Source organism: Notamacropus eugenii, chromosome 4, assembly GCF_028372415.1.
Source record: "Notamacropus eugenii isolate mMacEug1 chromosome 4, mMacEug1.pri_v2, whole genome shotgun sequence".
Classification (NCBI taxonomy): Eukaryota; Metazoa; Chordata; class Mammalia; order Diprotodontia; family Macropodidae; genus Notamacropus; species Notamacropus eugenii.
Genome location: NC_092875.1, coordinates 64,597,964 through 64,610,953, shown reverse-complemented (window position 1 = coordinate 64,610,953; position 12,990 = coordinate 64,597,964). Strand labels below are relative to the sequence as shown.

General features: G+C 49.3%; 1 protein-coding gene across 2 annotated transcripts in view; it reads right to left on the bottom strand.

The window, feature by feature from the left end:
• MKNK2 (MAPK interacting serine/threonine kinase 2) overlaps positions 1-12,990 on the bottom strand; it is a 30,063-nt gene that overhangs the window by 15,048 nt on the left and 2,025 nt on the right. Inside the window, exons 1-4 of one of the 2 annotated variants that reach the window (XM_072601492.1) lie at positions 9,606-9,718; positions 6,225-6,312; positions 5,461-5,562; positions 5,133-5,230 (exon numbers count right to left, since the gene is read on the bottom strand). In XM_072601492.1, coding sequence (XP_072457593.1) covers positions 5,133-5,230; positions 5,461-5,560 — 198 coding nt within the window. In that variant the 5' untranslated portion in view covers positions 5,561-5,562; positions 6,225-6,312; positions 9,606-9,718. Of the gene's footprint in view, positions 1-5,132; positions 5,231-5,460; positions 5,563-6,224; positions 6,313-9,605; positions 9,719-12,990 lie in introns of those variants that run through there. The other variant, XM_072601491.1, reaches the window with a different exon arrangement.

Below are 12,990 nucleotides of genomic sequence, written 5' to 3'. Positions count from 1 at the left end.
AACAGGGGCTGCCCCTCGACCCAAAGGACTCCAGAACAGCCAGATAGGAAGAGGAGTAGCTGGAAGGTTCAGAGGCAGAAGGGTCCTCATCACCAGGCATGAAATGCACATCCTCTTTATGTTTAGAGTTCTCTATTAAAATGTGAATCTCCAAGAAAAGGGAATTGGAGGTCTCAGTTCCTTCTTCATTAAAATAAGCTGGGCCTCCGGACAAGAGAAGACACCCGTTTAAGGGGGAAGGGGATGAGGGCAGGCCTGAGCAAATACCAAACTGTCCAGTTTTGCCCAGAGCCAACCCTGCTTCATGCCCTGGCCTCTCTTCCTTTCCAAACCTTGGGACAGAATGGGATCTGTAAATGCCAGCTATTTTATTGTAACTCTTATTATTCCTGCTGGCCAATGGAAGGCTGAAGAAGCCCTGCACGGCATCCCTGGATAGGCACTGGGATATAATGCCAACAGTACTTATGACTAGGGAGGCAGAAGGCCCAGGCAAGCTGGAGGAATACAGCCCTGGCCCTGGAATCAGGAAGTCCTGAGTTCAAATCCAGTGTCAGACACTAGCTGCGTGACCCTGGGCAAGTTACTTAAATCTCTCTTGATCTCAGTGTAAAATGGGGATGAGAGCAGCACCTGCCTCCAGGGGTTGTTATGAGGCCCAAAAGGATGACATTTGTAAAGTGCTTAGCTGAGGGGCAGCACATGATAGGTATTCTATCAATACTCTGGGCATTACTGTAGTGGATGAAAAGCTCCTTGAAGGCAGGGACTATTCTCTTTTGGTCTTTGTATCTCCAGAGCCTAGAACTGTGCTGAAACCAACTGTACAACTTGTTGAATTGGATTCTACCTCTGAGCTTCAGTTTTCTCATCAGTAAAATAAGCTGATACGTATTCCCTGTTTCACCAGGCTGCTGTGAAGAAAATGCTTCAGAGATGGGAATTTTTACTGTGACGAAATAACTGCACATTTATCTCAGGTTTACATAACCCTTTTAAGATTTACAAAGCATTTCCGTCAAAACAATCCCAGGAATTAAAGGCCATGTGATTGTGCCCTCTCTGTCTCTGTGGTCCTTCCTGATTCTCAATGCCATGATCCCATGTTACTAATGAGGAAACTGAGGCATCAGGAGACTGAACAGCCATGAAGAGGTCAGAAGAAAGTTAATGAATGTTCTGGCAGGGTCCCAGAATTAAGTGTGGACTCCAAGCTCCTTTCCAGGCAGAAACCGTCCATTTGGGCGTTTCTGCTACTGTCTGTACGACCTTCAGCAATCGCTGATCTCAGGACCTCCAAGTTCCTCACCCCCAGCAAACACCTAGCAGTGGCATGAGGCTGCCTCCTTAACTATAAAGTATCAGACAGCCAAGCTTGGCTGAACAAAATTCCCGAATGGCAAAGGTCTCCTAAAGCCATACGCAGAGAAAAACAGTAGGAGGCTTTTCTACCCTGACCTCTTCAGGAGTTAATCAGTCCCAGAACCTGTGCTGACCTCTCCTCCCCCATCTCCAGAAGACTAGAAGCAGACACTTATCTCCCCCCACCCCCCAATCCTTCCACCTCCCTGAACAAAGTGCAAACCAGCACTGCAGGGGCTGGGCCATTCATTGGTCAGTTGCTGGTCCTGTACAGATCCAGCCCTGATCCTCACCCTTCCCACAGAGATTCCCCATGGGGAAACGTGAGAATGTGTGTGTGTATTTTACTGGGGGATGGGAGAGAAACGTGTGCAATGTTTCTTCTGTACAGCCTTTGGGTCCCAGAAGCCTCTCTAATGGTGGGCCACTCTTGCTCTCATTGAGGGGATGGGAAGCCCCTCTCCATGCTCCTCTCTTCCCTAAAAGAACTCTGCACCGTCCTCCCCCAACGCCAGGCCCATCTATCTTGAAACAGATTGGGATGGGGGGTGTGTCGGGGAAAGAGAGAGAGATCTCGCCACGATGGGGACTTGGCAAAAGAAAGCTTTGTTCCTCTCAGAGCAGAGACTGCCGGGTAAAGAAAACTCCCTGGGGAGCGCTAACCCCGCAGCTGCCATCCTCCAGCTGTCCATCCCCCAGATAAATCAGACTCTTCTACCAATAGAGGAGGGGGGGGCAGGGGAGGCTGCCTGGCCTCTACCCCTGGGCCAGCTCCTATGACAGAGAAAGCCACTTAAAGGGATGGAGCCTCCACAGGAACTTCCCCCATCTCAACACTGACGCTCCCTCTGTTCAGCACCCACCCTCCAACCCACTGCTTCTGGAAATGGAGCCAGGAGCTATGCCGAGCAGTGGGAGAAACCCTGTGCCAGAAACTTGGGGAGGGGGGGATCCAATCCTGGTTATAAGAAGGTGGGCGAGCTGCTTGATGACCTCAGCAAAAAAAAAAAAGTATGTGTGGAGGGGGAGTGCGGGGGGGGGGGGTAACTGGCATCTCCCCCTCTGGCTCCAGGGACATCATGAGAATGGAAGATGCTTTCACCTACCTGGCTTAGAAAGAAACAGAAAACGGCCTTTTTATCATTCTTCTCCTTCTGTGGGTTTGTGAAGGGGTGACAGAGAAACAGCCCCCACCCATGAAGAGGGACCAGTAATGAAAGCTTCATGAAGGGCTTGGGAGAAAGGATTTGGGGGGAGGGGCTGAAGGGATGAGTTCAAATAATGAAGAGGCTTTCAGGGACATTTCCTTGTCCACTACTTCCCACTCTGCCCCGTACAGTCCCACAGCTGGGCACCAAGGGCATTGTGGCCTGTTCTAAAACACAGCTAGTCCAGGTAGGAATCAGAAGAGGCCTCAGGGCTGGTTAAGGGTGCAAGGAGGGTAAGGCAGGGTCTGGGCCAGGGGTGGGGGACCTGCAGCCTGGGGGCCACGTGTGGCTCTCTAGGGCCTCAAGTGTGGCCCTTTGATTGAATCCAAGCTTCACAGTACAAAGGATTTGTTCTGTAAAACTCAGACTCAGTCTAAAGACTGCAGGTTCCCCACCCCTGGTCTGGGCAGACTGTGGGGGAAGGGGGAGTCTCTGGCCCCTCCCCTTCCTGTTCTTGGGAGCCTTCCCCTCCCCCTCCCTACAGGAGACCCTCTGATCAATAAGTATTCATTAGGGGTCTGCCATGTGCCAGGCACTATCCCTTTCTAAGTACCACCTGGAAGACAGAGCAACTGATCCTCCCAGCCTCCCCTCAGGAGAGGACAGCACAGAGACAAGCTGGGTCCTTCTACAGGGAGGTCCATTTACAAAGCATCGGGACCTCAGTAGCACCCAAGACTCCCCAGAGGTTCTTTCTCAGAGCCTTTCCTTAGCTTTCACAACCCAACCAATGGTAGTGGTTAGCCAGCCAGTGGTGACACATGTAAAACAAATTCTCTATTACCTCACTGTTTGGGGAAGATATAGTTCAGATTTGGGATCAGCCAAACTCTAAACTCTAAACATTCAGCTTTTCCCTCTTCCTCAGTTTATCCACTCTGCCTGCATCGCTGTCCCAGCAAGACTCCAACTAGTCTATTTACAGCTCCTTGGAAGTTCCAGTGAGAGGTGTGCTGATTTCTAGCATTCAGAGAGAGCCCTTTCAGACCCCACAGGAACATATGGGAATGGAGGACCTGACCTTCAACGCTCCCACGTTCTGCTGCTGCAGAGCCATGGGCTCGGTGTGTTCTGCTGCCGCTCGCTTCCTCTGTGGTGTCTGGGTAAGTCCCATCCCTCTCCAGACCTCAGCTTCCCTATCTGTACAACACAGAGGATGGCACCCAGAAGCCTGCCTATCCTGCCTTTGTGGTTAGCTCCCAGGAAACACCGCTGCTTCAGCTTTTTCATTCTTAGATACTTTACAATCAAAATCTCATTTGATCTTAACAAAAAAACTTGGGAGGTGGGTAGTATTGTTATCCTCATTTTACAGTTGAAGAAACTGAGGCTGAAAGTGATCAAGTGACTTGACCTGGGTCACTCAGGATCTGAGATCAGGTCTCCCTGAGTCCAGGTCTAGTGCTCTAACCACTCTACCATCCGGCTATTTCTTATGGTCAGTGGATAGGGGCCATCAGACTATTTGCCCGCTGCAGATCATGATTCTCTACTCCACAAAGAGGCCTAACAGTCGACTCCTCTTGTTCATGAGATGAGGGATGGGAAGAGGGGGGAGATGTAGAAAGAAAAAAGGGGGGAGGAGGGGAGACAGAGAGAGAGAGAAAGAGGGAGGGGAGACAGAGAAAAAGAAGAAAGAGAGAAAGAGTGAAGACAGGAAGTTGGGTGAGGATGAGTGAGGAGATGAAAAGAGGGAGAGTGACGAGGTAAAGAAAGAGAAAGGAGATGGGGAGAGCAAGGAAAAGAGAAAAAGCAGAGCTAGCTGGACAGTGGAGGGGCCCCCCAGGACTGCTGGTGCTCATGCCCATGTCCATGCCCATGCCTATCCCCATCCATGATGCTGAGCCCAAGCTGTGGAGACACCCTCAGGGCTCCAATCAGAAGCTGGTCAGTTATTATTAGTGCAGGGCTCGAGCGGTTCAGTAAATAACCCTTGGTAATGAAGGTCTGTGCAGTGACCTGGATTCCCAGAAGAGGGGTCTGAGCCAAGGAGGCCCAGTCACAGGTCGGATGGGAGAGGACAGCTCAGAGAGCAGGCCCCTGCTGTTTTCTGACTAAGCATCACATGGAGCAGCGGCAGCCACTCTCGGACACAAGGCTTGCCCTCCTCTCACTCCAGGATTTTACTTCTACTTTTCCTATTTGTATCAAATCTGGGTCTCTCCCCAGCTGCTCCTCTCTGAATGGTTGATCAGTCTAAGAAACTGCCTCGGGAGTACCAACCTGTACCTAAGGATAAGGCTCTTTCCACCAAAGATGCCGGCCACAGAGCATGGTGACATCTGGCCTCCAAAGGGAGACCCTGCCCCAAACACACCCAATCTAAAAGGGTCCTTCCTTATTTAAAACCTTATTTAAAAAATGGGAAACAGACCCAGAGACCCAGAGAGAAGACATTACCCACCCAAGATCACCCTACTGGGAGTCCCAACTTTCCTGGGCCATGGACCAGGGCTTTTCTGGAGTGACCTCTAGGATGGACCTCAGGCTTCTTCCCCACAGCCTCCCACCCATGTGGACTCTGACCGAGTCTCCCCTTCGAAGCAGCAGCAGCCAGCTCACCTTCACAGCATACTCTTTGTTCGTAATGAGGTTGATACACGTCTGGACTCGGGCGTGGGCTCCTTCCCCCAGGACTTCATCCTGCAACTGGTAAACATCTGGGGGACAGAAAGAAAGGACATTGGTACCCTGGGTCAGGCCCCACTGCCCTGGAGGACCATCACCAGACACTGCTGGTGGGACCTCCTTAAAATTCTCATCTCTTCCTTTCTCAGGGAGCCCCTAACCTGAGTCCCTCCCCCTCCCCTCCCTTCTCACCACCGGCTCAGAATTCTTGGCCCCAACAGACATCCATCCACCTGGCTCTGCCCAGACTGACTCGTCTTACCTTCAAACCTCCCAGAGAAACTATCTGTGGCCCGGCAACGTTTCTTCTTCTTGCTCCGCTTTTTAGCATCAGGGATGTCGATGGGCTGGCTTGAGGGCATGTCTGGGGCACACAACACCCCCAACCACAGGAGGGGGGCACAGAGGTAAACGGCGGGCTCTTCTTGGTCAGGACTCACCCCCCCTTACCCCAGACCTCCCCCTCTAGCCTTGGGGTAAGGGAATTGAGGGCTCCAAGTACTATTTAAAGGACTCCATGTCAGGCAGGATCTCCCTATATCTGGAGATTTCCCCAGCTTGCCCCAGGGACTTGGCATCAGTAAGGGCCACAAGAGCTCAGGACTCTAGGACTCACCAGCTATTTTTAGGAGAGGGTGGGACAAGGCGGGGACTGAGTCAAAGGAAGGCCCTCCCCAAGAGGTCAGGAAAGGTAGGAAGAGAGGCTAACATCCACTCTCATAACTAAGCTTCAGAGCTAAGAATCCTTTTCTCTAGGACTGTCCCCTCTGACTCCCCAATCAGAACTAGCTAAAGGAACAAGGAACATGGGACAGATGCTTCTCCAGCCATATCGACCTTCAGTTTTTCCCCTCCATCCCCGTTGGTGCTCTTAGCACCAATACTCCCTGTTCCTGATACTTCTGACCAACCCTATAAGTTCCTGGCTGTGCGTAACGCTCCCCTCACAGTCCCCACATCCATCTAATTGTCTGTTCTCCCTAATCACATGCCCCTTGGGTAGAAGACCAGTCTGTTAGGGCTTACCAGGGCGGGTTGGGCACTCAAAATTGAAGACAGATTCTAGGTGGTTGGACTGGTTGACGGCGAAGGCCAGCTCAAAAGGATTCTGTCCCTATGAGGAGAGGAAGGGGGAGGAGTCCAGGTCATGAGAAGAGTCTCCTAGAATTTCCCCTTCCCTCCTAAACATTGTTTTTTGGAAAGGGGACCCTATACCACCTGTGCTCTCTATTTATAATCAATAGTGGTAAAATCATGTCCTCATACATAGTTCTAAGCTGCTCAAGGTATCTGCACACTCAGTGACTGACAATGATGTGGCAAGCCCAGCCTGACAGGACATGGCCCCTGAGGGATGAACCTCAGAGACCATGCCATTAGATTTCCACATCTCCCCAAAGGACAAAATTAAGACCCAAAGAAATTCAAGAAGTTGAATTAGGATAGAATCTGGACATGCTGGGTTCTTTCAGGAGTGCCTTGGCCCAGGCAAAGGGCGTCCAGGCCTTAGGATTGAGAGATCCAGAGTATAGAGTGGGGTCATCACAGCATGGGGTGCAGCTATCTGAACGGGGTGCTGAGCACCTGGAAAAGGGGATAGGGAAGAAGAGCCTGAGACCAGAGGACAATGCACCTCACCACTCCCCCAAACCAACGTGAACAATCGCAGAAATGTTTTTATCTTTACACAAACAAAGGGGATGTCCCAGCCTTACTGTCTACAGGCCACGTGCTATGAGCAGTGGGGGATGGGCTGCACCGAGCCATGCCCACTCTTTTGCCAGGTCTCCTGGGTAACCAACATGGCCTAGATTACGGGTGCTATCTCTAGCTCCTGTGGAGAACCCAACTAACATGTCTGAGGCTGCCAAGATTTGGATGTAGAGGAGCTGGATTCGAATTCCAGCTTCCATATTTCCTAGAGCTAGACCCTAATAAGTTTCCCCTTTCTGGATCTGTTTCCCACTCTGTAACCTGGAGAAGTTGATGGCTTCCTCAGAACTTTCCAGTCCTAGCTCCTAAGACCCATTCTTATCTCTGATCCGATTCCCCAAGTCCTTTTTTCCAGCATTGCCAAAGACTTTTATGTAACATGGCCATTCCTGCACCCTCCCTGGGCCTCAGTTTCCCCATCTGCAAAAGGAGGGAATTGGACTAGATCTGTAAAGTCCCTAAATTCTATGATACACTGGAGACACTATTTCTTCCTTCCTTCTTAAAACTGTCCTTCCTTCCCTCTAGAAACAAGATAGAGGGAAAAGCGGAAAACTTCAACCCTGCCCTGACAATCTGACCTGGGCCCACAGCAGGGGCAGAGGGAGCTCCAGTCTGAGTGGTCACTGTCTCCTACTGCTGCCTCCGTCAGAAGTAAGGGCTTCCCTTCTCTGCCCTCAATTTACTCACCCGTAATAACATCAATAATAGCTCATATTGATGTAACACTTTAAGGTTTGCAAGTCACTGTACCAATATCACCTCAATTCATCCTCACAATAAACCTAGGAGGTGCTATTATTATACCCATTGTACAGAAAAGGAAACTGAGGCAGACAAGAGGTTAAGTAACTTGTCCAGGGTGACAGAACTAAGTGCCTAAAGCCAAATCTGAACTCAAGTCTCCAGGCCAAGCAGCTCTATCCCACTGTACCATCTTTCTTGCCTACCTTTGAGGTCCTTGGCTAGTTCTCAATCCTATGAAAAGGTAGCCTGATGTGTACTTCCCAACCCCCAAGTATCTCCAAAGGAAAATCCCTTGATTCCTCCCCCATCATTAGGTATCTTCAGGATGAGGGCACAGGGGTCCAGAGACCTCATAAACTGAGTAAAAGGCAAACCTGGTCTGGTCTTAAACATCTCTCCCGCTAACAGGAATTTTCTGTCAAGTCTGTCAAGTTCAGAGATGTGGAAAAAGAATTGTTCCTATTTCTTCAGCCCTTTACCATCTTTAAAATCCCATCCTCACAACCACCCCTGAGGACAATAACATTAAAGTATTATTAATTCCATTTTACAGTCTGCATTTGTGCAAATGATTCACAGATTCATTTTTCCAGGTCTAGTTTATCTCCCAACCTCCAGTCTTACATTTCTGCCAAATGGACCTCTTGAATCTTAGGGCACATGTGTTCAAAATGAAACTCACTCACCATCTTTCCCTCCTGAGCCCTCCTCTCTTGTTAATTTCCTATTTCTGTCAAGGGTACCACCATACATCCTCCCAGTCATCCAGGCTCAAAAAGAACTACACTGGATTCTTTTCTCAGCCAATCAGAGGCCACACATAGTCCTATGATTTCCATCTTTATAATATCTCTTCTATCTCCCCTCATCTCTCCTCTGACACTGCCACCACTGGTTCAGCCCCTCATCAATTCAGGCCCAAATTCTACCCAATAGCCTGGCTGGTTCTTCTCCCTGCCTCAAGTCTCTCCCCACTCCAATCCAAGCTCCATTCAGCCAATCTTCCTAAATCCTAGTTCTGACCATGTCATTCCTTTTCCCCATGGCACTCCACTTAATCAAATCAGTGGCTCTCCACATGGAACATCACCTGGTAGTCCAAACCCTCCATATTCTGCACAGGCCCTATCCTGGCCCTTTCCTACTTTCCCAGCCTCCTTCCACCTTTCTCCTATCCAGGTTCTTGTCCATCCAGAGCCACTGGTCTCAGTTCTATTCTTTGAACAAGACACTCCTGCTGATTCAAAGCATTTGCACTGGCTGTCTCCCACGTCTGGAATGTGGAAAGGTCTACCTCCTCCTCTCTGCCTTCTGGCTTTCTTCAAGTCTCCCACCTTTTACAGGAAGCCTTTCCCAAATCCCCCTTAATGCCAACGCTTTGGCTCTAATTTACCCTGTAAAAATCTTGATTGTAAATCAGGTTTGTTATCACCTCCACTAAACTGTGAGATCTCAGACAGCAGGGACTGGCTACCTTTTACCTTTCTTTGTAGCCCCACTGCTTAGCACATAGTAGGTACTGAATAAAAGCTAGCTGACTGACTCATAAGAATAACCACCTTAGAGATGGAAGTCTTAGTCCAACCACCTCTTTTACAGATGAAGAAACTGTAGTCCAGAGAGACAGATTTGCCCACACAAAGAGCAAATACAAAGTCTGAGATTCAGACCCAGGTACTCGCTGAATCTAGCATCTGGAGTCCTTTCCATTGTACTCAAGGAAACAGAGGCTCATGTCAAGTGCCTGACCTATGGTCATACAGCTAATAGCTAGGAGTCTGGCCTCCAATCCAGACCCTCCTGATTCCAAGGAACAATAAATTGTTCTGTGGTGAGAGGCTTAAGTTTACTTTCTCCTCATTGACCTCTTAGCAAACAAGAACACCTCAGAGAGTTCCCACTAGGCATGACCCGCAGGGCTAGAGACAACACTAAAAGTCAGCTAACCTCAGCTGAGACATGGGCCAAGTCCTGACTCGGACCCTCTTCTAAGTGCAGGGACACAGAAAGTCTTCTCAAGAGAGCCAGTTTTTCAACTGCAAAATGGATTGTTGATATGCAACTGGAAAGAAGCTTTAAGTCTGCCAATCCAACTTCTTCATTTTATAGATGGGGAACTGAGGCCTAGGGAAAAGAAATCTGACCAAGATCTTTACAAAAGGCAGTCAAACCCAACTACTCTTTTTACAACACAAATCTCTATTTACTTGCCCCTCCCTCCCTGGCACCATTTGTGGTGAAATGTAAAGGAATGAGAGCTACAGAAATGAGGATCATTCTTGAGGATCAGTCTCTAAGCCAGTTTTCTCTTACTCCATCAACTGTACCTAAGAGTGGAGAAGCTTGGGAGTCAAGAAAGGCCCCTGGGAGTCAGGCCTGGTCCAGTCTTCCTGGGCCTCCTTGGACCTATTTTCTCTTCTATAAAATGAAAATGTAGTCCACCACCCATCCAATTTTAAAGAAGGGGGTGAAGAGGAATTTTTGAGGAATCTATAGTATGCAAATATAAAAGTTTTACATTCTTAAAAAAATTCAAGAAACTATTTTTTTCTTTCTACTTATAATCTGACCACCTCAGGAAAAAAGTTTTGGGAGATAAGAGGTTCACACTAGTATCCCCTTCCAAACCTAATTCTGCAACACATACCTGCACGCACGCAGGCACACACACATGCACACACGCCAAGGAAGGGACCTAGCCAGATGTTGACAGCTGCCCATCGGACTCCTCAGCCCAGGAATCAGGCAGAGGTCAAACTCTGGGGCTGAGAGGGAGGGGCAGAAAACAAGTGTTGCTTAAGAGCCTTGTCCCCACCCCCACTCCCCCAAGGGGCAGAGATTGTTGCTAGGAGCCAGGCCTGGGAGCAGCGGGGGAGGAAGGGAGAGGGACAAGGTTCCAGACCAAACTAGCTTGGGGTGGGTGGGGTCAAAACTTGGACTCGTCCTACCCCCCAAGCCAACAACATCCCTTTCTCAGCCTGGGCAGGTCACTGAGAGGAACAAAGCGATAACTATATTGTCTGATCTTTCCGGGACACACATACATACACACGGATTACATCAGGCCTCTCCATGCAGGAGAAAAACAGACTTGGGAGCCCGCCGACCTTCGCTACTTCAAAGTTCAGGACTTCTGGCAAGTCATTTAAACCTCTTTGGATCTCAGTTTCCTCATCTACAAAATGGGATCGCACCATTCTTGTTGTGAGGAAAGCAGGGGGTCAACTGGCAAAACGTTTATTCGTTCTTCGCTTACCAGACCAGGGCACTTGCTGGCCATACAGAGAAAGGCAAAGGGAAACTCAGGGTACTACCTGATGATTTCCAGTGGGGGCCATTATCACTAGCTTCTCAGGCTCAGTTCCCTTATTTGTAAAATGAGGACCGTCCTATCTTAAAGTTTTATTCAAATAAGACACTCCCTAGTGGAACTAGAACCAAGGTGTCCAAATTCCCAAACCAGTAGGCTCTGCACCAGTCCACTGATCAAACTGGCCTCTCAGACAGGCCCCCAACAGGGCTGCTCCCCCAACCCCCAAGTCATCCAAGAGGCCTACAATTCATTTCAACAATTATTAGCCCTGTCTGTGTCACAACCCTGAGCTTCTTAGAATTACAAAAAACACAAGCATATTAAAGGTCTCAGAAAAACAGGAGGGGGAAGAGTGGTCTCTCCCCTCCCCCTTCCCGTCCCCCAACTCTAAAACCTGAGAAGGGGGCAGACAGTCACCTTCCCCTGTCTGGTCTGGCCCCAAAAGCCAATCCCCCACAGACTTCAGCTTGGCAGTGAAGCAGGGTCAGCAGGCCTTGGCAAGAGGCTGGAACCATCGAGAAATTTGTGTTTACTCTGGCTTAGGACTGAGGTAGGGCTTATTCTGCTGAGCTCACCCAGGCAAGCCTCCCCCCACAACCACCACACAGGGGGAGCTAAAGAACCGGGGGGGTACAACACCATCCCCCCCAAAAGTCTATAATTGAAAAACTGTTTGGAAAGATCAGACAAGTTTCTAGTGTTCAAAAGGGGAAGAGGGGCTTAGTCTGAAGCACGAGGGGAAAAAAGTTGGACATGAGGAAGAACATACCTGTCCACCAGGAGCCCATTTCACAGGAACCCATAGTGAAGAGTGAGAATGAATTACAAAGGGCTTTTCTCAGCGACCCAGTGGAGGGTTCGCAGATGGATGACCATCTCTATCTAACAGACAAGGAAACTGGCAGAGGGGTCACGAGGCTAGGAAGTAGCTAAGGTGAAGATCTCCCAAGGCATTTTTTGCTAGATGTCATGGATTGCTGTACTAGCAGAGTCAGGTTTTTCATAGAGAAACACATGAGTGTATGGATTCTGACTTTGCAGAGCACTCCTCAGATCCACTCATTTGATCAAGCAGCCTCTCTCAAAACCTTCCAGGCTTGAGAATCTAGGCCCATGCCTCCTAGTCATCTGTAGGAATTCGAGGAGAACCCCCAGAACCTCTTACGAGCCCAACCTGATCCCAACAGGAAGACAGCAAGAAAGCAGGCACCCAGCTATCCAGAGGCTGGCCAGGCACCCAGCTATCCAGAGGCTGGCCAGCCACCCAGATATCCAGAGGTTGGCCAGGCACCCAGCTATCCAGAGGCTGGCCAGGCACTCTGGGGTAAATCAAAAGGAAATTAATGTTTGTGTGTGTGAAAGATCAAAGAAGATAAGACAAAAAGGCAGAGGCTCCGTAGGAACTCTCTGTAATTCTCTCCACTTACCCCTCCCACCCAGATTAACCAGTCACCCAGCCTACAGGTTTGCAGCAACACTTGCCTTCAACAGGGAGCATGCATGTGCACACGCACGTGCATACACACGCATACACACACACACACACACACACACACACACACACACACACACCATCCCTGCCTATCTTACCCAGCAACAGGTTATTTCCAAATGAGGCCCATTACATAAGCCCAAATGCTGACATCATTCTGTCCTGGGAAAAAGGAGACAGAGAGGGATGGGGACGGGATCCTGCCTCTTCGTCCCACCACAGGCCTTTCTCACTCCCCAGCCTCTTTATTCCCTTACCTCCTCCCCCCAAAAAAATCCAGCGTCAATTTGAGATATTGTATCAGAGCCCCAGAGCTTCCTGGTAAAACAGGAAATGGTTTTTAGGCTGAGGATCCAAAATGAACGCCAGACAGATGATAATGGCTATAGCTGGCATTTATGTCATGCCTAATTTATATTGTTTGCAGAACTTTCTGAATATATTTGCTTAATCTGATCTTTCCAGAAGTCCATTTTACAAATGAGGACCTGAAGCACAGAGAGGCTGAGAGACTTGCCCAGGGTAAC